The following is a 26015-nucleotide window of genomic DNA, read 5'->3' on the forward strand; positions in this document are numbered from 1 at the left end:
TCTCCGACTACCCGCAGCGCGACGGGTTCGCGGGCGTAGCGCGCTCGGCCGTAGTTGACACGCGAGATCCTCTGACGGTTTGGCGAACGGCTGACTGCAGTTACGGTCACGTGAGCGACGGACGACAACGACGACTACGCGGCGGCTATAGCATATGTACCGACGCGGGCAACGATTCCGCCACGACGGTACCAACGATGACGACGGCGATGGCGACTCGTTTCGACGGCAACGGCGGAGACTTTGGCACGGGGTGAGTGGTACAGAGATTATGTGTTAGGAACATGGACGTGAGCGCCACCGGACCCGAGGAAACTTAGGCTAGTTAGGTCAGGTTAGGTTAGTTAACTGTTCCATGGTCCGGCGGCGGTCATTGGATGAAGACGCGGCTGAAGGGACGACGCCAGGGCGAAAATTACCGGGAGTCAATATAGGATCCGATGACTTTCGCCTTTTCGTCCCGCGGTAATCCCACATCGGCCGCGTCGCAGACTGTTCCGCAGCACAAAATCTCTGTTCACTCTCTCCGCGTGTCTATTGGTCTTCGCCGTCCGTCGCCGAGTCGTCACCTTCAACCGTCGACGCGCACGACATCGCGCACTATAGCCGCCGCTCGTCGCCGTCAACCGAAGTCGCTCCCGTGGCCGTCTCGGTCTGACCTCGCAGGCTCGGCAAGGTCGTCACGCGTCCGAGCAAACGTGCCCGTGACATTCGTCAACCTGGGGGACCGGTCGTGGGAACGTGCAGAGGTGACCAGTGGCCACAAAATTACATATCTGCACCAAATCGCCATCTCGTATCCTCCCCTCCTAGTTTATTGTGTCTCCTATCCGTCGTATTTCTTTTTTCCCATTAAATTTCCCTTACTTATCTCAAATATTATTCACTTTATTAATTTCGGCTTTTTCTTTTTTTGTTCTAACTTTTTTTTGAACATACAAAATTGTTTAATAACGGCAACTGTTTCCAAAATTGTTTCCGTTCATGAAATTATAATTTTCAAAATTATATTCATTATATATTTCATATTGTTTTTGTTTGATAAATAAAAAAATATTTTGTGATCACAAAAAACTATTGTTACTTTTTTTCGTATTGTCGAGTGTATAAATCAATTTTTACAGATTTAACGACTATATAATATTATTGACTTGAGTTAATATCCTAATCTGAACAAATCTTGTAACAGCCAACAGGTATCTATTACTGTATACTTAGAAATCACTTTTCGACGGTACCTATGTGTGTTTTGGCAGTTGTACAATAATATAATTATAGGCATAACCGCAAAATATGTGGTACGACCTTTACCGAGTGGAAAGTTTATAAGACCTTTGCATAGCACATAGGTATATTATAACATAATAATATGAATACAGCGTTTACGTGATGTGTGATGTGTCATTAATAATTTTGTATAAGTAATGAGTATAATCATTAAATCATTCATTGAGTATAGTAATATACTTGTATATTTCATTGGTTATTGGTATATAATATAGTTTTTGATAAAAATTGTGAATATATGATTATATAGATTGGTATTAGGTAGGTACTTGAAAATATATTATTTTTCGTATATTTTCACATAAGGTCGCCCGCAGACAAGTATGTGCGCCGCTGCCGGAAAGTAAAATACATGACTATAATATTATACCTAATATATTATAAATATATGATAATATATGCGCCAAATGTTCGGGAAATTATTCGACTAACACATTTAATAAATAGGTAGTTGAAATTACTTAAAACCAATCGTACTAATATTATATTTTATTCTACGTATAGAAACTTTTTTTTTATATCTTTTATTTTGTTTTTTGCTGCAGCAGGTTGCTTCCGTCTGGCAACCTTTTAATAATTTATTAAATACAAAAACTATAGTTTTCTTCAATAATATTGTGGTCAAAATTATTGGGGACAAATAAAATATCAATAAAATCGCACATAGCTTAATTCGCGTTTTACTTTATTTTGCTCAATTTCGCTTAATCCGAACAAAAACCTAAGTCGAAAGTATGGTGACTTCAATAAGTACCAAACATCATAGGTGTGCGTACGGGGGTGGCCTTGCCAGCGGAAGACGGAAGTTGACAGCAATGAAATGTTAGGTAATGACTTATATCGCCAATGCAGCTGAAAACTAGCGACATAACGCTCTTGGCTCTTCCAACGGTTTAGGGCGATTTTCTCGGAGATCATCAAACACATGCATCATGATTTCGGATTCCAACTATGTGTCGACATCGGACGAACTCTAATTCACTGCTACGATAGTTAACATAATATCGATCTGATATATATATATGTACGAACAATATAATATTATACACAAATAAATATACAGTGCACTGTAATCAGTTTTGGGTAGTATTCCGGATAAGACAATATTTTTAAATTCTTATGAAGCAGGTAACATCTTTAATATTTTAACCATAGTATCTAGTAACAATTCTTGTGGTAAGTTGCTGTAATAAATTATAGGTGTAGAACTTTGTGAGCGTGCGTTTTCTAAAATATTTATGTTAAAATCATCACTTTGAAGACTTAATGTCCAGTATGGCAGTACCTATGTATTAATATCATGAGAGCCCTTTTTACTCATCACGTATACATGCTAATATTTATTGAACACTTGACAGCGAAAAATCTCAGAAAAATATATCAAAAATGTTTCTGATGAGTTTAACTGCACCCTTGTTTCGATGTGACTTGCATTTTAGTCAATAAATATTAAACCTCTTTTTTTCACTAATAAATAGGTACCCATCTAATTATTATAATACTAGCTGATCCTGTGCACTTCGTTGCCCGTTAAATCTACCAACTCTATATGACTCAAACATTGTTAAATTCATTATTTAATATTCGGGGTATGGTTTTCAAAATGTATCTTAACTTTTCTGTTGTCTGGAATAAAAATTCTGATTCACAGCAGTATATTATCAGGTAGGCAATCTACCAGCGGATAGATCGCGGACCCAGTGCTGTTTGTACGTAAATGTATGATTTAACTCTGATGTATCAAAGTTATACAAAGTTTATCTTGATATAATACGGTGGATTAATATAATCAATTAATACATAATCCTAACCTCACCTGACCGTACTAAAATCCGATGAAAAAAAATACCTAATTTACTGATCTGCTCGATTAACCAATAGTAACCAATAATAAATAAATACTATTTCTATTAATTATTTCTCCTATAACCAATAACCTATAAACAAATATTTCCATCGTAAATCTCAAAATCCCCGTTTAAGCACTTCTATTAATTGGCAGTATCGTGATGTTATACAGCCTATACTTCGAGGAATGGACTATCCAACAAAAAAAAAAAATTTTCAATTCGAACCCTGAGTTTCAGAGTTCATCTCATTCCCGAGCTCCTGAGATTTGCACGTTCAAACAAACAAACTCTTCAGCTTTATAATATTAAAAAGTATAGATTTAAGAACGCAGTATATCGTGTTCTTTTCTTTTTAAATGTTCTTGAACAATTGTATTCGCATATAATATAATATTATAGAAGAAATCGGGAAAGGACCCAATCGATATGCTTTGAGAATCATAATCTCCTCATACCTCTATATTATAATATGCTGCAGTTGTAATGTATTATTATGTAACTGTATATAACTGTATAAGTGATATTGTTTTCAACGGACTTAACGACGTACCCTCGGGGGGTCATAACTATCGTCCCGTCGTGGCGCTTAAACGTGCGCATCGAGTAGAGGTATACCTACACATAATATTATTATTATATCGAACGGCAAGCTCATGGCCGGGGCGCCGAACGAGCCGTAAAAGCCGCGCGTACTTATACATCGTATTATATTATACCACGTTTGGTGAAGTATACGAGTATATACAAACTTAGAGTGAGGCGGGGGGACGTTTAGTGCGTATTACATTTACCGGGTGATCCATTTAACGCAAAACACTCGCATTATTTCAAAAACCACGATGTTAACGTTTTTGAAAATATATTTTTTTATATTACGTATAAAATATACTTATTAATATATTACGTACCTACCTGTGTTGTAAAAACAATATTTTTCTAAAGAAATTTTTACTGATTTCTATCGTGATAATTTTTCTATTTTTTTTTCTCTTTTCTTATGACAACTCGTTTTTTCAATGACTCATTCTAAAGAAGAATATTTTTTGGAATACATATTAATACATAAAAATTGGAGTAAAAATGGACGAGTATCTCACGAGTTAAACTTCTAAGTATTTCAAGTTGGATGAGCTAACAGGTGCATGGTATACCCAACAAAATGTTAGTCCACTAGTCCACTCATCTGAACTTTAAACACTTATAATAGTATAATACTAATAACTTAATATTATTCGGTGAGTAAAAATAAACTACTTGTCCGAAATTTGATATTCTTGTTCGAAATCGAAATACTCCGAACAATATTCTGCTTAGGAATATGAAATTAAAATGTATACTGTTATTCAAAAGAGTAAAAAACTTAAAAATTAATAACTTACGTTAAAAAATTAGAAAAAATATTATATATTTTTTTGTAGGTAACGACTTAATATTATGTGTAAAAGAAATATTTTTAAAAACTTTAGTGTTTTCTGAAATAATGAGTTTCTTACGTTAAATGAATCACCCCGTATATTTGTATACAATACAATATATATATATATAATACACACCTAAAGCTCCGCGCTGGTGCCGTGTAATTCATTAGTTAATTGCCGGCCGCGCGCCCTGTTTAATTAAAATTAACGCTGGTGCTCGTTTATTTATACCTATGTTAATATATATATATATATTATATATAATTATAATGATAATAATAATATATGCGTGCGGGACGATAACTCGAAAAAGACGCATCGGCGGAGTGGGTGGTATATACTGATGTACCGAGGAGTAGGTGAAGAAGTCTTATCTTGGGGTGTCGTATAATTAAAACCGAGCGGCAAAAGGGCTACATATATCCGTTTTCTGTGTGTGTGTGTGTATGAGAGGTGGTGCTCCTATTGCAGTTTAAGTATAAATCCACACCAACGGGGTGCGTGGAGGTACAACTTTATATACTATGCACACACACACACACACACACACACACACACACAAAATATATATTTATATGATGTATACATAACAATATGCTCTCTCTTGGCCGCCGCCGCCATCTTTGGCGCGCGCATTGATTAATCAACCCCCGAACGCAAACTGCCGGCGGTTTAATTAATTTAATTTTACAGGTACCAGCTATATAATATAATATATACTTACGGAATAAACCTTTCTTCATCAAAGCATAAGCGCCTAAATGTGTGTGCGTGCGTGCACTGTGTGTACAATGTACCTACATTATAATATGTGGACATGTGGCACTGGTAGGTATTATATATATATATATATATTATTGTATACCCTTCACATTATATATTCAGAATTACAGACGTATCGGCGGGAGTATACCTAAACAGCATATGCATATTATACTTCGCGGTAAACACCCGGATATATTATACACTTATACGCATCATATATGCGCATACAGTACCTACCTACAATGCGGAGAGTGAAACCAAACAAAATGAAACCGGAATTTTTCGAAAGTTACGATACCTCACCTACTTGTATAGAAATACTTGTTCGATTATTTTGATGAGTTTTTTTTTAATTGTTTGGAAAAACTTTTTTTTACCTATATTTGGCTACCTATTTCATCTCTTGTTATAATTGAGTACCGCCGAGAAATTAATGTTGAATTATTACAATTCAAACCTACCATACCAACTTATAACGAAATATAGACATACCTATACACGCATTATATAATAAAGGTAAAGATATTAAAAAATAATGTTTAACTTTTGTACAAGTCTTAAAAAAATTGAAAATAAAGGTGCATACGATAATACCGAAACGGTGACCTTAGCCTAAAATATTTTTTGGTTTTTATGAACGGATTTTTCTTGATGAGCCATTTTTAGAGACCATACACCATATTGTTTGAAATCAGTACATACTACGTAAGACCTAGGACCTAGGTAGTATAAAAATCTCCGTGTTCTATGTACATCGACGATCGCGAAGGCAGGCGCATCAGTGCATCTTGATTCACGAGCGACATTCGTTTAAAATATTTCATACGCTCCAAGCGTTTTACTGAAACGTCTGAATCTGAAATTAAATGATATTTTTTCGTTATTGGTGAGGTTATTATATTATATAGCTGTATTTAATTATAGGTAGATATTACAAAGATGTACCTATATTGATTTCTTGTTTGATAATTATTTATTTTTATTTTTGAGCTGCACGTGATACTTAAAAAATGTTTGAAGAAGTAATTGTTTTGAGACCTCAGATTTAAAAAATAAAGCTTATGAAAAAATAGAACCAAGGATCAGCCCCTCCAAATAAGTTTATCAAAATCCACTTATGGACTCAAAGCGTATTTGTATTTTCCTTAAACGTGATATAACTGTATCAGGGGGAGTGTTCTTCTGATAAATGGATTAGGTTAGGTTAGGTACTATAACATAATATTTTAGTTGAAATGTTTATTTTTGAAATTTGTACCAAATAAATAATATTTTTTGGCCAAATTCAATTGAGTAGTTTTTGAATATAAATGCTACACACTAAACACATACATTTTGGTTTTAAGATATAATTTCTTTATTCGAGACCATAAGTGTGACAAGCTGATGCATGCTTTTATCTGATCTGCCCGAGACCTGAATAACCAATGGCAACCATTAACACACATAAACAAATTTCAATTCCCACCGCGAATCTCAAGATCCTTGTTTGATCACCTCTTTAAATGTGAAAAATCTTTCTTATTACACATCTAAATCATTAGAGCAACCACTATTTCAAATTTCAAGTTCTGTAGTTTTTGAGATTTAATGATGAATGGGTGAGTAAGTAAATGATTGAGTGGTATTTGGCTTATATATATATATTGATTATTCTTATCAATATAATATACTTACGATTTAATTTAAACTGGGTAACGTAAAATTAATTTTGAAAATATAATATTATTATAAATGTACCTATCCTTTTACAATTAATTTTATAAACGTGCGTCGGGCATAGCAGATAGCGTATAATGTAGACGTACATTTGCCTAATAATTATACTGAACTGTTTTTTTTTATGCAAAATTATATTGTGAAAAGAGTAAAGAACTAACAATTGGCAAATTTATTGATAAACTGTTACCTATTCGTTTGTGCGTGATATTTTTCGTAGCACGTACATGCCTTTTTGGAATTACGAATACGCAATTAGCCTATGTGCGGTATGTATATAAATTTAATTATACAAATTTAGTCGTATTTGCAAGTACATTTAGTCGGCACATCGTGTAAACAGCTACGCAGTTAATTGGGTCGCAGTTTCGGATGAATCGGCGTTCAAACTGTTTTGTTTATCTTCCGATCGTTATCCAAACGAATTCCACTTTTATACAATATTATTATAATTTCGAAGTTTAAATAATTTAATGAACCTGCTGATTGAATTATGACAATACAGAAATCAATATTGGTTAACACGATTACATGAAGTATATATTTTGTATAATATATACCTATCGACCAACCTAATACTTCGTAGTTCGTATACCTAGTAATATAAAATGTATTATACTATATTACTATATACATTATACAATATTATAGTTATTACTTATTTAGTATAACCATTGATTATAAGTAATATAATAATACAATAATATATTGTATTTTATAAATCAATGGTGTAGCATTTTTGTCATTCAAATCTTAAAATACAAAGCAATTCAAGGTACAAATAGTACCTATACCAGCTATTTTCAATATTATAATATTGTGAATTATGATAGGTATTTTTTTTATCTAAATATTACATTATTTTAAATATAATATTTTGCAAAATACCAAAATAAATATATCATAAACTAATATACTTATATTCATTTTTACATAATATATTATATTCTCATCCAGTCAACAATATTTCTATTATATTCTGTTTAATGGAAAAAAACTTATATAATATATACCTATAGGCTATAAAAGTCGCTATACCTATAGACAACTATTAATTAATATTCAATTAAAAGTTTAATGATGTTATGTACGGTGTGATACTAGAGTCGGTATAGTATACACTATACAGATTAGTGATTACATGGGTGTAACAAAAAGACCTGACAATTAAAAAAAAAAAATTGATACTCTCTACTCTCTAGTTAAACGTATGGCAAAAATTATAAAAATTATGTGGATTGTAAATAGTTTAAAAAATATGTTTGTTTCAGGAAATCGTCCTAATCGTCCCTACACCCAAGACTAAAAAAAAAACACAGCGAAAGCCATATGGAAATTCAAATCGGGATGTTTGCACCATATAAATTTACCTATCAATTGAGATGGTTCATTATTCTGGTGCGGGAAAACATAAGTATAAGCGCATCTCGATGGTGGAAACAAGAATATTACATTAAAATAATATCAATATATAATATGTAATGTACGTTGTCCTGCGAAGGGGTAGTTGTGCCACGAACGCGCAGGGGGTGGGGGTGAGGTATTTCACGCACAAATTTATTGTTTCAGTGGTAATCGTCGAAATGGCAATGTCGAAATCGAACAATCCTATTCGGCGGACGTACATCAATCAACGAGCACCGCCGCCGCCGCCGCGTCGTATACATATTGCACGGCGCTGGCGCGTAAACCTCGCGGGACTGTCCGGATGCGGTCGGTTGCTTTGTCGCGCGCACATACCGGATATAAAATAATATATACATATCGTTAGGCCGACGACTTTACTTGTCCGCATATAACGCGAGCCGCAATAATATATCGTTGTAAACGTGCGTGTAAGTCTCGTGTACGCATGTATGTATATCACTGTGTGTAACGATATAAAGCTCCGTAGTCGGCGGCGGTGTAAAAACGTGCGTGTGCGGTGTCGGCGTGATGTGCGTGTGCGTGCGGCGCGGTATGCGGTGTAAAAAGAGCGAGAGTGACAAATTCGTTTCGCCCCGACACGGTCGGCCCGGCGCGGCGTCGGTGGTGGCGTTACCGGTACATATACGAGAGCGGGCTGAGGCGGCGGCGGCGGTGGGCCCGCGATCATTTGTCGATAATGAATTGGGCCCCTCCGATCCGCATCGCACTTAATAAATAAACCGCCGGCTCGGGCGCCGCCCATACGCCCAATGGCCGTCCGTTAAACCGTACGGCCCCCCGACGGGGGAAAAGACCCGACCACCCCCTGCGCGATCGTCACCCCGGCAACCGCGAACGGTTAGGGGATGTACGTTTGGCGCGTCGCACGCACATTATATAACATATAATATATATATATATTATGCCAACATTTGTATACATACAATATACATATATATATAATATGTATATATTTAAATGGGGAATCTCTGTCTCTGCACATGTATTTTGTACTTTATATATACATAAAACGCGTCGATATATAAATTATATGTATAGGTATATATACCGCGGCGGGGGCGCTCGCGCGCGCGCACACACACACACACACATGCACACATAAACATTATATTCCGATTGAGTGTCGATAACGGTGATGAGGGTGCACGGGGTGGAAATAGTGCGCGCAATCGCCGTGTAATCGAGTGATAACGCGTTGCCGCCGCCGCCGGCGTCGTGTGGACCAGTTGAAGAGATTCGCGTTGTCGTCGCCCGCTCTATGCTGCTGCACGCCGCGGCCGCGCCGTTCCCTGGCTCAGCACCGACCGTATAACATTAGACCGTTGTCGCCGTCGCGCACTGCGCCACAACGCACCATCGCCGAACTATCTGCTGCCCGGGGCCTCCGCCGATGGACTCGCGAGCGTCTTCGCTGTCGCCGGTGATCGACCCGGACGACTCGAGATCGCCTCCCGGATCACCTGCACCGCCTGCGCCGATGACGCTCCTGCAGCCGCGCCAGACCGCCGTCGGACTGCACGCTCACGGAAACCACAACAATAACAACAACAACGACGTCGACGATGACGAAATTGACGACGACGAAGACGATGACATTGACGACGACGACCGGCGATCGTCCGGCGCGACAGCCAAATCACCACATGCACGCGCGCCGCCCTCGCCGTCTGACCATCACCGGGCGCTGATCGCCGGAATCACTGCCGCCGCAGCCGCAGCCGCAGCCGTTGCAGGTACGTGCCACCGCGGCCGCGTTTAATTATTGTAATAAATCATGCGGCGTAGGTAATGTTATCGCAATGGACAATATACGTTTTTCGATGTATTGTGATAATAATAATGAAAAAAATAATAACATTATAATATTATTATTAGTTATTACTAAAACGCCTACCCACGTGATTTTTGCTCAAAATCTGTCCACTGAAATTCGGTATCTTGTATCGTATAATAGATATAATAGTTGGAGATTAACGCTCTACCACACCTATAGTGATTTCGGTCGTGTCTGTAGATTTTCAATAAATCGTAATAATTGTATACAAGGAATCTGCGGACATATATATGCGAGACACCTGGACTTGGAAATCTACAAAATCAAAACAATCTACAGATGATCGATGATAAAGAAATTAACTGATGTCAGAGAGAGATAGAGAAGTCCGAGAGCCGACATTGTTAGAAAAGATAGTATACAACTTAAGACCAAATATATATAGCCTTTACGAATAGCGAGTGAAGAAGGAAAGACAAAGATTTAAAAAAAATGGTACATACCTATCATATTCTGTGTACATTTGGTCAATAAAATGTGTCCCGGAAGGAAGTGACCGGCTGGTGTCATATAATATGATAGTATACTGTATACCCTAAGTTATGAAAAAAGAACTACTTTAAAAGGGGAGGGGTTCTAACTTTTTATTTTTTTAGTTATGGGCAATTCTTTTTCTTACACAAACTGAACCACATACACAGTCAAACCACAAATGTAAAAATTATTTTTATAAAATTTAAAAAGTAAATAAAAGTTGGCAATAATTAGAATTTTTGAAAAGAAATCGCGTATATAACTTCAAATAACGCCGTATTTACTGCAGTTTTTATTTTTATTTTATTATTCTACAGAATTCTACTTTTTTTAATTTAATAAAATAATTTGTATATTTCTGATTTGATTGTGTATAAAGTTCGGTTTGTTTAAAAAAAAGTTAAATTGCCCAGGGCTAAAAAATTAAAATTTAGGCCCACCATTTAAAGGGTTTTTTTCATCATTTAAGGTATACTGTCAAATGATTCCGGCCAGTCACTTCTTCACGGGACACATTGTATATCGACTATCTCTTTCTAACAATGATGTTGGCCCTTTGCAACCAACACCAAGGTATGGGAAACGTGCCGTCTATATATTCTATATTAATATATATACAGTAGAAACCGTTTATAATGACGTTCAAGGGACCAAAGAAAATAGGTAATAATAACTGGTTGTCATTATAACCAAAATGACTAAAATCAAATTATAACTTCAATAAATATTATTATTTTTATTTATTGATGTAATGTATGATATAGAAAAATAGTAAAGATAAAAACATTTAATTATGTACGTATTATTTAAATTAATTAATTAAATTATCATTTTTAAAAAAATCTGTTATTTCATTTTGAAATTCTTGTTCGATTCTGTCTCAAGCTTTCCCATATGTTAGAAATCGTATAGAGTGACCTACCCCAAATTTATTAGGTATGTGGGATTTTTTTTCACCTTTTTTTAAACAAAACATGAAATTTGCTTTATCTTCAATTGTGGATTGCTTTCGTTTTCACATTTTACAATTTCAAAATATTTAACACAAGAACACTAAACACATTTAATCTCACGACGATTAGGTACCCGTACCCTGATGATAAAACAAAACTGACGACAAAACAAAGATGAAATTGTCGGTATTATCGGTTGTAATAGTACCTTCAATAAAGTAGTCATTGTAGATAAAATATGTTTCCAATATAACCGAAAATAACCGTCATAACATCCGTATAGTCATTATATAGACGTCATAAAAACCGATACAAATTAGTACATACAATATAGGAGTTTTGCAGGGACCTTTAATCTAATGTCTATACCCAATATGTCACTACAACCGGTGTCATTATAAACGGTTTCTACTGTATATATATATATATGATGGATATGTTGATAACTATAAAATATTAACGTTTTCGTTTTTTCGACATATTATGTACATAGGTACAATTAATATTACCTATTCATTAGCAATAGATACAAAATCCAACGATTTAAATTTTAAATAATGTCAAACATTACTAATTAGGTAATGTTAGTACTTTTTCAGTATCGTTGACATCTTTCAGAAAATATTAGATTAGTAGATCTCGTTAAGAATGTAGATAACATACTGCAGAACGCACAATAATATTATATATTTTACAAATGTATAATATTTTACATATTTAATGGCAAGATTGAAAAAAAATAAATAATAAGGTAATTTTTGCCACCCCTGGTCAATAGTCTATAGGTCTGCGTGGTACATACATTTATATGTTATACTGCATTACGTATTATACGCATACAATTTAAATTAAATAACTATACATTATATTGTACGGAATACCATTATAATATATAATATAGCAGGTAAACGACTCTTATCATGACACGGTTAGTAACTTAATATAATGATTATAACGATTTTCATTATGGGCACGTCACGATGTCCTATTCATAATTCATATTAATATTATTATGTACCTACAGATCAATGACATTTCGGGTAAAGATGTAGGTTAGTTAAATCTGGATGAGATTTCCGGAAGTTGATACTGGGGTGTACGTTTCCAATTAATAATAAACTTATACACGTGGGACACACTGGGGCACCGTGAGAGATGCCTATATTAATGTAACAATAAACTTGGAAGGTTCAATAATCCACTAAAAAAAGGCGCTACACGATCGTTTTTTTAAGGGACATCGATATAGGCAATTATTATAATTTAAAATCATAAATATATTTAAATACTTGTGCAGGTAATTATTTACAAGTGGTCCAGTATCGGTAACATTTATGATTGTTTGGTAATGACCAAATTATAATAATAGAAAAACACTTTTGTGCGGGAATGAACTGAGAAGGCTACGTATATCGAAAAATAGACAAAGTTTTCTTAGTTGTATTATGACAATTTGGCTCTAGAAATATTATGCAAAAAACGGGTTTTAAGTTATAACAAACTAATTGAATGGAAAAGGACGTGCGGCGTCCTCTTCAGCGATTAAGTCATTTAAAAATTTAAATCGTTAAAACTTTACCTAGGTACATGAGTTTAATGTTACCTATATTATAAATTATAATATTTAGTTCATTTCATGAATACCGTTTTGCAATACAATTATAATAACTACCAGTCCTATATACATAATAAAGTCAAGATAATTTTGTAATATAGGTACTAAAGTTGTATTTCGATAGATAAAATAATACCTACTTTTATTTAAATATTATATAATATTCCCGTAAAATGTATATTTTTAAGTTGTACAGCCAAAACACTAATCAGGATTTGAAAGAAATAACCTCCATATATAGATGAATAGAGTATAGAGAATATACTCTATTCGTCTATATAGGTTTATCTTAACTTTTTTTAAATTGTTGGTTAAAAAAATATGAAACATTTTTTTTTTGAGCCGCAACTGAAGTGATTATTGGCTTGAAATATTTACAAGAGAAATTATGAAAAATTATGTTATAGACTATATTATAGCCTAGACTTGTAACATGAAATAACACAATTCTTGAATAGTAGGCAACTATATTGTATATACAATACAATACGTAGGTATTCGACCCTCTTGATATCGTGTAAAATCTACAGTAACAGCGAGTCATAAAATATTACGATTATGTTGTTTAGTAGTAAATTATTCAATGTCAAGATTTAGATAGGTATGATGAATATGATTGTTTTGTGTTTTGTAAATATTCACATTACCCATATAAAGGGCTATAAGTATACAACTGAACCATCTTATTTCCACTATTTCCACACACAAATATATAACTTGGTGTAAATATTTATATACCTATTTAATAAATATAGGTATGGTGATATATTATAATATGTGCCTATAATGTAGGTATAATAAATATGATATTATGTTTCACGTATAATTTATAAACGGCTATCATGGCATAAATAATGTAAAACGAACATTTGAATTAATAACAATAATTTACATAATTATATATGTATCTTGTTTATTACATTGTAGAATTTTATTTACCATACGATATTTTTTTTTATTTATTCTTATTCTATAATCTATACTTAAAATTAATTTAATTATATTTCGCTATTTTTGTATTTTTTCAAAATAAGTTTTTGTGCATATATTATTTAGGTATACATACAATAACATACATTGTATGTCTACCTTGGTAATGACGGTCTGTCACTACCAGGCAATATTTATAAAAAATAAACAAAAAACATTAATAATGTAAAATGTCTATAAATATTTCAAAAAAGGTCAAAATATTTTGAAAATTGTATTATGTATAGAAAATTAAAATATTATCATTTGGTGAATATTTCAAGTAAATTTTTATTGTTTCCAATTATTTTAAAAAAGTGGGTTATGAAAATTTTAAATTTTGACCTCCCAAATGATTACCAACTAGATTCTCTTTTCTATCAGAAAAGATTTTAAAGTTGAAATTCGAAGCACTTTTCCTGCTATAAATTGTGTACAGTGAACACATACACATAAAAAAAACACACACACACACATATCATTTTAAATCTATATATTCATTGCACCGCTCAAAATATAAAACCATATTAAACATAGTTTTATTTTATTATTGGCAAAATTGGGAATTTAAAATATAGGGGACAACATACTACAACACTATAGCCGTACACAGGGGCCACAGAGTGACAAAAATAATTATCCAACATGTTAATTTATAATATAATATATTGTATATACCTACCTACCTATGGATTGTATACACCTATAATTATATACCCATTTCGTATAATGAAACTATTTAAAAAAATTTCAAAATCTATGACCAACAGCCATAAACCATAAACAATTTTCAATTTAAATACGTCTGCTAATCATTTATGCGTTGTACACTTTACTACTATCACCACATAAAAATGAAAAAATTAGATTCAAGAAAATACTGTAATAATTTTGAGTAACATATAATGTTATAACTTATAACCAATGCACAGTTTATGTGAACCATGAACGAATGATATGGAATTATAACAACTTTAGATGGTAGGTATATAACGCAATATAATATATTATAAACAACTGCTAAGCTGCAGTATCCTGTAAAATCCGTTTGTTCGGTTTTATCTGCAGATAATCTGACCAGTATAAATGTGCTATTATTATTTTTATTCCTTAGCGGTAAATATCAACCGAAATGTTGTGTCGGTTCGGCAATAATAATAATAATAAAAAAAAAATTTAATAATGGGAATGTATTTTTTATTTTTATTCTTATTTTTTTTTAAAAAAAAGGGGGGAATCGCGTTCAGTCGTACCTATATATAAATAAAAGTTGTTTTGGTCGGTGAGGGTGATTGAGTGCGCTGCGTCCACCGAATTTCATTAGAACCGTATATATATATAGTTTGCCAGTGAGCGGCAAAAATACCAAATTGGATTTTTTTCCACCCCCTCGTCACCGCTGTTGCATCTTCGCGCCGTTTTTATTCGTTTTATTAATCCGAGGTCGGTTACACGGGCGAATTTATTGTTGTTTTTTCACCATCACATAATAATACACGCCCAGTAAAACAAACGTGTGCGCCGCTGTATATTATATTATATCGTATATATACACGGTGGCTCGAAATCATTATTATCGTCCCCGGCTCGGGTTAATCGTATTACACAATTTTTATCGTACACGACGCATCTATATATATATATATATATATTATACAGTAGTGTAGAGTGTAATATTCGGCGAGATTGAATTATACTTGACTGCGTACATTAATGAATGTAACTGCTGTGCGGCGCAGTGTCTGTACATATATATATATATAAACGGAGCACTCCATTCCGGCGTACACTGCACACTAAACCCCGAAAATTACTGTTACCAATTATTATCATATCGGAGAACGTCTCGTGGGGGAATTGATAATAACATAACGATAACGTCACGATGATACAGACCAAACACTGCAATAGATATTGTCGTTATGCAGTCGTGTTGCGGCATCCGCGATGACAATAACGATTATTATAATTTATGCGCGACCATCGTAATTTTCACGGATATTTTCGCTTTACAGCATTTTTATTTTATCACATTACCAAGGCTGGGCGAGTTGGGTTTTTTTTAACTCGTTAAGCTAATACAGAAAAATGGTATTATACGATATGATGGATATTATAGGTAAATGCGTATATAGGAATAGGAATGGTACAACATTGTAAATTACCAAAATTGGTCCGTTTTTGGTTTAAAGACATTGCAGATGTAGACAAAAAATGTAAATTATAATAGAATAATAGAATTAAGTATATACCTAATCCACGAACACGTTTTTTTTTATTTTTTGAAGGCGTAATTCCGACATTGTAATTAATAGCGATGAATATTTTCAAAAAACTAATTTAAAAATATTACTAATTATTTGTCTGAAAACAATCACTGATATTGACGGAGTGAATGTTTTCCTTATCACATAGGTATTCACATTTAACATACAAACTTCTGCATGTGGATCAAAACTGCCTCCGAGACCACACATATCCACTACAAATCACAATATATCCTTTATACATTTTTACTCTTATAATATAAGAGTACAAAAATTATAGCACAAAAACTTCGAGTTCAATGTGTATGGCAAAAAACAAAATACCATGCTGATAAATTTTTATACAACGCACTTGCGTAAGAACTTAAATTTATACCCTAGTCCACTATATACAGAAATAAATATGAAACACTCAGAAACACTCATGGCCAGTTGCAAGATCTAAGAGATGTCTCTGATCACTTGAAGACTACGTCTACCAAACAACTTATTAGTAATTCGTACATGGCGTCCTCTAGCTATTTTGCGTAACACCAGTGGTAATAATTCCTAAAGACAAAACTAATGATTTTTTAACCAAATTTCTGATATACATTCCATCCACAGAAAACAATCTACTAAGTCGATAAATTCCTAGATTCACCAGAACAATTTCATCTCTCTTCAAAAAATATTTCTCCCAACTGAGGTCCTGCAATACACTATATCCGGAAAAAAATCTCTTACTAAAACTTGATAACTGCAGCAATACTAGATCACCTCCCAAAAAAATGAATCATCTTAACATGCATAATTAACTCGATGCCCAGTCCATCTAGCTTTCGTAGAACTATTCTACTGTCATACTAATATACTTAAACCAAAAAAAACCATCAGACAGTCATCATTATAAATATATTTACCTATAGGTCCCTAATAATTTACTTTAATACCAATCTTGTCGCAAAACTCAAATTTACCAACATGCGTAATTAGTACGTTATTTAGGTACCTAATATTATAGAGTATAGATCAACGTCTTATCTGATATTCATAATTATACGCAACAAATTCCTCTCCTTAAACATTCGCTCTCGTCTTCTCCTCTCTCTGTCGACTTTAAATCACACAACAACTAAGATATTAACCTATACATATTTTATCAAACGAATATTTAAACATACAGTATTCAATTATGGGATTCTACAATTTGCAAACATTTTTAACGACAATCGTATTCAATGTTTCCATTCTTAACTTTTCGAGTTAAAGCAAAGCATCTTTTTATATTTTATGTAGGTACCTTACAACCAAATCACTCAATAGGACAATACGCAATAATCTTTCAATCTCTCCAATCCATGATGTAGCCAAAACACATATTACTAAAAATGCAATTAAATAATCTTCAAAATCACATAATAATATTCTAGTGGACATGCGTCAAAAAAATATGCCTGTTAATTTAAAAAGAAAAAGGTTAAACATATAGAAATATTGGTAATTTTATAATATTATATAGATTGCTGCTAAAATAATGTATAATGTTTCACTAGTTTTCAATTAAACAATTGTTGAACACATGTAATAGTTCTTCCAGAGATAAGACTCTTCATTCTATATAATAACATGTCATTTTTTCTTCATTACAACTTACAAGTATCACATTAAACCTTCTGTTTCATTATAAAACCACCTTGTTTCAAATAAATTTATAATATATTTCGGGGCATTTCTTTCAATTGTAGATGGATCAAGATAAATTATATATATATTATTATTATTATAGGTGTGAACGATTTTCGTGAGGTGTAAAATGATAATATAGTTTATATATATATAGGTACCTATGCTATAGCGAAGAATGGAGGGTGGTTTTCCTTTCTTTCTTCCTTTCTCTTAATTAAAGTAATGGGATTAGACTAATCCGAGACATAACAGAGGCACAGTCGCAGGGTGGTGAGCCGGACGGTGCTGCGGGGGGAATAAAACGTCTTAAGGCCTCCTCAACTGCGGGGCGGGACTTCGTAACTACACCCTAGAGTACTTCAGGGCTACAGACTTAAATTAATTGCCCCGTAACTCCAACAAAGCGTCTCATCGTCGTAATTTTATTTCATAATAAAAATCGTAGACTTGTACAAAGGGTTTACTCTGTATTTATATATATATATAATATAACAATACAGCTTATTTTCGAACACTTACTTTTTTTTCATCTTTTTTTTTTATCTCACTGTACTTTATTTTAATTTATTTCGTCCCAACGATTAACAATTACTATACTTCTCATTTCAATAATGTATGCATATAATTACGGCGATAAATTAAACTTGTTATTTGTGGTTTAATAACCACACCAATTTCAACATGAAATATGGAATAAAGTACACTTTTGGCAACTGCAATATTTTTTTATTATTTACGTCACGTGCCAATATGTGTCACATATTTTAAACAAAATATTGAATATTATTTTCAGTGAATAAATATTTACTTCATAAACACTTTAATATTTTATTCATTCACTCTGCCTTTAACACTGCACTACATCTAGTCATTTTTAAGTCAACATTAATCAAAATAAAAGAACACTTAATACTTATATTTATTCAAATTTAAGTTGATTTGATTTGATACTGAATATTATTATTAAATAATTTATATGCATTTATACATTAGTTTTGTTTTCTAAATAGCCTTTTTCCTATTTATACATTTGTATATGAATTAATGTTAATCTGAATAGAGCGTATATATATAAGATATTGTAAATTTTATAATGTATACAATGTAAATGGATATATTTTTTTATTAATTCAGTCAGCCAGTTTTTAGTTAGATAAGTGGTTCAACAAAATATGTATTTAACTTCTTCTTTTAGTGAAAATGGATAGACATGTACAATAATTGGACTTTTGGAAATAAAGTATATATATATGTATATTATTTAAGTCAGTGTTACATAATAATAGCGAACATTTTATCTTTTTAGTAACACGATTGCAAACGATTGTCGACAGATTAAACAAATAATATTTTATACCTTATATTTAAACGACTGCGAACGATTTATTGGGCGACGTAGAAGCTTATTTTAATTTATCATATCAATTATATAAAAAAATTTAAATGTACCTTATATTGACTAATAATTTATATATTCTTAAAATAGTTAAATTTTTGAAACAATTGACAAAAAATTGTATTATTTGAGGTATAGTGTATTTAATAGTGTTTGTAAAATTATTTAATTATTTATCGTGATTAATGAATAGATTTAATTTATTAATTTATAGAAATATTAAAATGTAATAATATACTACAAGAAATAGTGTAATAAAATAAAACTCAATCATGCAAATTTTACTCGAACGATCCGCAGAAGCTATTGTACTCCATTAAATGCAGGTACCTACACTTATACTAAATACGATTTGAATGTAATCGATTTGATAGGCGGAACCCCAATTAATTTGTTAGACCCATTTAAGTAGCTGCAAATCACAGTGTAAAAATAGGGAGGAAGGACATTTGGAAAGAGTGAGAGAGAAATCGAGGAAGATGGAAATGAATAATGAAATAAAGAAGACGATTACGTTAAGCTTTTAATAGCTATGTTGTGCGCTTGTTTAATTTGCCAAATGGTATTAAATGCACATATTCGAATTAATTTTGTTTTTTTTTTATCTCAAACCCCTCTAGTTACTGGTACTTAAAACCTTAAGCTTCGAAAAAAGTCATAATAAAAGCGGTAATCAATTAGTATTATTGGCAAGTTAACAGAATAATTGTTAGAATATAAAGTACTTAACTACTGCAAATCGAACACTATACGTAATTATATTATAATCATCATTTATCATATTTTAGTTATTTTCGAATGTACAAGACAAGTATAATTCCATGTAAATGCACATTAATATATAAGTAATAAAATTATCATTTAGACACATCTGTTCATTGGTTTTATATTGTGGGAGACACATTATTTCCATATATTATACATATTTACACATATAAATATAACAACAAAATAAAAATAAAGAAGTACACTGTACATTGTACATAATTAAATTGTATAAGTTAGCATTTCTAATTACACTTATCTATGGAAGTGTATAAGAATTAATTTCTTATATTAATTTATCGCATATTTGTATTAATCCATTAGGACTAACCCACATTTTATTTTACTTTTTAAATTTCACCAACAATATAAAAAAATGTATTTATCAATAACTCGATATATTTATAGATAGGCACAATATTGAATATTGTAATATACCATTGACGTGTGTATAGGTACCTACTTGGTACATATTGTCTTATTGTTCGAATGTATAATACAAATTATAATAATATTTGTTTCAATGAGCACAAATATATATTTAATTAAATAATTAATACAAAACTTTGAGTTTAACTCAGCCATAAAATGGTTACAACAATATTAATTTATTCTGTTGAATAATTTGTTTTACTAAATTATTCTTAACTTACCATTCTGTTATTTATCTTGTAACAAAGTTCCTAAAAATTAAATATGTTGCAAAACAGTACAATTAAATGTTAACCTCGAAAAATGTATAGTTAATTTAATCACTTAAAATCAAGCTTAATAACAAGAAAGTAGATATATATGTATACATTTAAATGTTTAGCTTGTATATTATAAATTATACAACTAAAGAAATAACTGAAATATAAAACAATAGTACCTACCTATATAAAAACCTACCTAATTAAAAATGTAAATACATCTTGATACAATGATCCTTTTATGTATAATATAACAACTATATAACAGAAAGATAGTTTGAAAATCTTGAAATTAAACTTATCGTGAACCATGATTGAACTACACTATATAATATTACTTCAATATTCTAATAGCACATTTGCACATTATTTGTTTTATCTGAAACATGGAATAACCAACAGTACGGAAAAAAATACAATAAGAATTACGTATACATTGCTTATATATAACTTGAAAAAATAACAATCCTGTAAGGCACTTTAATCAACTAATAAATAGAAAAAAAAATGTTAAACATTAAGAATTTTTGTCCTCAATAAACTATGGTTAGTTGTTATTTTGGTAAAACAATTTGAATATGTGTAATACAATACTATTTAAGTATACCTACAATATAATAAAATATAAATCAGATATTTTATACGGAGTTTTCTATTTTAAATATTTTTTTAACATACAAAATGAACATTTTAGATTTCAAGGAGCCCAAAGAAGATGGTGTGGAAGACTACCGCCAAACGTTCGATGGTTCAAAAAACAATAACAGTAAACAGTTAAATGGTCCGTCCAATAAACAGAGGCGAAGTAGGACCAACTTCACTCTTGAACAGCTCAACGAACTCGAAAGGCTTTTTGATGAAACACACTACCCCGATGCATTTATGAGAGAAGAGCTTAGTCAGCGCCTTGGTCTCAGTGAAGCCAGAGTACAAGTTAGTTTTATTCTATAAGTTAGACGGAAATAATTCTAAAATATTATAGAAACCGTTAAAATATCAACCTTTGATGTTTTTCAAAATAATTGTTCGAGCAATAGGGCAAGTATAAATATGTGCAAAAGTAGAAATTCAAACAGCACTATTACAATGCTTTAACATTTTAATATAAAGGTGTATAGTTCAACTTAGTAATTTTTAATTCAATCATATTAAATCACGGATAATTTATACCATTTCATTTTAAAAAAAACGTACCTACATTTAATTAAAATGTTGAACATTTTTAGGTATGGTTTCAAAACAGACGGGCCAAATGCCGAAAGCATGAAAGTCAGATGCATAAAGGTATGATTTTTAATGCAATTGCACTTGAACAAATAATATACTTGTATATTTGTATGAAAAGTGTCCCAAAAGTAAGGTCTCCATAATTATAATAATCGAAATAAGCTTTATTCAAAATATGTTTTACATGGTTATATATACAGTACTTATGAATTATTTTTCCACATAATCGCCATTTACTTGGATGCATATTTCAAGGCGCACTGGAAGTTTGTATGCCAGTCTCATAGAAACTCGCCGCCAGCTCCTTATTTAGGTATTGGGTGACTTCTGTCTTCACTTCTTCATCTGTCTCTAACCGTTTCCCTCCAAAATGTTTCTTTAAGTTCAAAAACAAATGGTAATCGGACGGGGCAAGATCTGGACTATAAAGGGATGGGAGATCACATCCCAACCAAACTTTTCCAAGAGTGCTTTTGTGTCACGGGCAACGTGGAGTCGGGCATTGTCATGCAATAAAAAATCCCCCTTCGTCAGCATGCCACGTCTTCGATTTTGGATGGCTCTGCGAAGTTTTTTCAAAATCTCACAATACGAAGCTGCATTAATGGTTGTCCCAGTTGGCATAAACTCAATCAAAAGAACTCCTTTCCTGTCCCAAAAAACAGTGGCCATGATTTTTCGAGCAGATTGCGTCACTTTAAACTTTCTTTTTTTCGGTGAGAGAGAACGTCTCCACTCCAGTGACTGTTGTTTGGACTCAGGGGTGTAATGGTAAACCCGTGTCTCATCACCCGTTACTATGGAGTCTAAAAAATCCTCTCCTTGTTCGGCATAACGAGACAAAAAGTTCGCATTGAGCATACACGGGAATAGAGGTGGCGGCGGCCGACATAGAAACGTCCATCTTAAACGCGTGTCAGACGCAAACTAAACATCGGATCTAGTTGAGCCGCCTCTCGTTGGAAAGGGTACGACCGAAACTATACAACACTGTTACCAAATTTTGAAAAATTTATTTATTTATGGCTCTAGGAGCATGGAGACCTTACTTTTGGGACACGCCTCGTATGTACCTAGTTGCTTATCGAGTTATTACTGATTTTTTTTTTTTTATTGAGCTTAAGCCCGGCAACTTAGGCCATTAGCTATTTTTGTTTTTTGTTTGTAGGTTTTCTGTTGGTAGGGGGAGGAACACGTGTGTGATTACTGAATTCAAACGATATTTTTATGTATTATTCACATTAAACAATTACATAAAAAAATGGATATGTGTAACAACCTTAAAAGGCGTTCAACCATGTGGCAGTTGCTTTCCATATTAATTCACCCATAGATTTCAAAAAATAATTTTTCATTGTAAAAAAATAATTTAACACACAATTAAATTTGTTTTCTATTAACCAACCTATTCAAAATATTTTGTATTGTGTGCTTATAATAAATATAAGTACATATTATACTATTTGAGAAAAACTTAAAGTAATTTTTCAACTCAAAACTTTACTAAACTATATAGAATATGTACGATGTACCACCTACCTATATGGCTATAATATATAAAATGTATATTAGATACTTAATATTTTACAAACATTATCACTTTTCTTTATAACTTACCTATAAACTATATTAATTTATTTCTTACAACATGTTTGTAATGCGAGCTAGCTGGAAGACAACCAAATATAATACCATTTTCAGTATAAAATGTTTAAACTATACAAAAATACAATTAGTGTTTAGTGTATTTTATCAAAACGATGAAAAATAAAATGTTTTGGAAGGGTTCCCGCTGCTCTTGAATATAAGGGAGGAAATCATTATTTTCGAATTATAATAAAAAATCTGTTTTTAAATAGTATCACGTGCGTAAGACATAATATAATAATATTATAGTGTTACTTTTTTTCATCGTACAATACTTTAAGAAATATGAATACTTATTGTTGAAAACCACCCACGTAACAATAATTTTAAAAAAAACATTATACATAATATACTGTTTCGATTATAACTATCTATACGTCGGTATATCGTCTTGTTGCCAGCACGACGTACCTATAGTATAAGTATATTATTATAATTTATAACTTACGAATTATGACGAATACTAGCTGAATTTCGTTTTATTCTAATGTTAACAATACCTATAATATCTATTATACATATTATATTTCGCAATACACGAATACCACTCTATCAATGCAGTAGGTATACGCAGCAATGGTTATTGTAGATAAATATAATATACACAGTCACTGTGGAATAAAAATCGCACTTGTCATTTAGAAATGAAAAAAAAAACAAACGAGAAAGATAATTTCATTTTAATGTCCGACGGGGGATAGTATTATATTCGCCGACCCGCGCGCGCACTCGCATATATAATATAATATAATCGTATACAAACGCGATTAACGTACCGCAACACGTTTTATGGTCGGTCATTAATATTAATAATGTAAGTATAATTTTTTTTTTCGGGCGCACAAAACAACGACGACGAACGAATTATATTAAATCTGAGCGGGGCCAAAGGCTTATCTGATAAACGGGGCGACTATTGTCCCGATGGTAAAAAAATATATACATATATAATATCGTACAATTATATAATATCTGCAGGGGCGCGTGCTTAGAACTTGTAAATGTAATATGAATCGAAATTTAATTTACTAATATAATATTTTTATATTGTTTTTGTGAAATCCGTTATCAATAATAGAGTTTAATGGATACAATTAATTTGTGTATAGTTCTCGTGCGCGGAATATTAAATTAATACAATTTTTACAAAATATGTTAGCATTTTTAAATGAGTTTACAATTTTTTGAGTGAGTGGATGTTGGAAAAATTATCAACGTCTTATTAGGTATGTGTATCGTGGCTAAAAAAATTAAATACGGGATTAATGATTACTTTGATATTTACTAAAATAAAACGTTTATTTTTAATAAAATAAGATATATTCGTCTTTTATTGAATAAAAAAGACTTGTTTAGTATTTACAAAATTACATTAATATAGGTAGCTATTATACTTAACCACTGGTAAAATATGATGTATCTTTGGTATCTAATACTTACTGTGGCTGTAATTTTTTCACGTATTTTAAAAAATGAGAAAGTTAAGCATCATGAAAGCTTTTGCCGGGAAACCGGGACACACTTTTAAAATACGGAACTTTCCGTATAAAACAGACGTTTGGCATGCTTCGACGTTAACATTTAAAACTAGAATATAGGAACCTTTATCGTTCATATGCTCACTAGTCAGCTTTTTATTTTCAATATCTCGTAAATCGCTCGCTATGTTACCTATGTATTAATATGTATTGCTTACACGCTTATAGTAGGAACATTTATAAAAAAAAACCATGTTAGTACTTAGTAGGTAGGTATTCATCTGAGGTATTGTATTTATCTGCAGCTATACTCACTGCTTAACGTTGCCGATCCCATTTACGGATGGGATAATATAATGCAGTATAACATTGTAAATATAAAATAAAATTGGTTCTAAATTTTTGCATCTTTTTTTCTGGCACTTTTCGTGGCTAATACAGCGTGTTAAGAGGGCACTCGCATGCGTTGTCTCCGTCTTACAATATAGCAAAAACTGTTTTGCGCAGGACAACTATGCTCCCTCTGTATTTACAGTAGAATTACTAAAATTCCACAACGCATA

The 26015-nt window shown here is 32.2% G+C and overlaps 1 protein-coding gene across 2 annotated transcripts in view; it reads left to right on the forward strand.

Annotated features, from left to right (window-relative positions):
* Window positions 1–9412: 9412 nt before the first annotated feature.
* LOC100159643 (short stature homeobox protein 2-like) overlaps window positions 9413–26015 on the forward strand; it is a 22158-nt gene continuing 5555 nt past the window's right edge. The window contains exons 1-3 of one of the 2 annotated variants that reach the window (XM_016805571.2): window positions 9413–10200; window positions 21795–22033; window positions 22327–22384. In XM_016805571.2, the coding sequence (XP_016661060.1) occupies window positions 9858–10200; window positions 21795–22033; window positions 22327–22384 (640 nt within the window). In that variant the 5' untranslated portion in view covers window positions 9413–9857. The remainder of the gene's footprint in view (window positions 10201–21794; window positions 22034–22326; window positions 22385–26015) is intronic. The other variant, XM_001946523.5, reaches the window with a different exon arrangement.

The sequence above is a fragment of the Acyrthosiphon pisum genome, chromosome A1 (genome assembly GCF_005508785.2).
Source record: "Acyrthosiphon pisum isolate AL4f chromosome A1, pea_aphid_22Mar2018_4r6ur, whole genome shotgun sequence".
Classification (NCBI taxonomy): Eukaryota; Metazoa; Arthropoda; class Insecta; order Hemiptera; family Aphididae; genus Acyrthosiphon; species Acyrthosiphon pisum.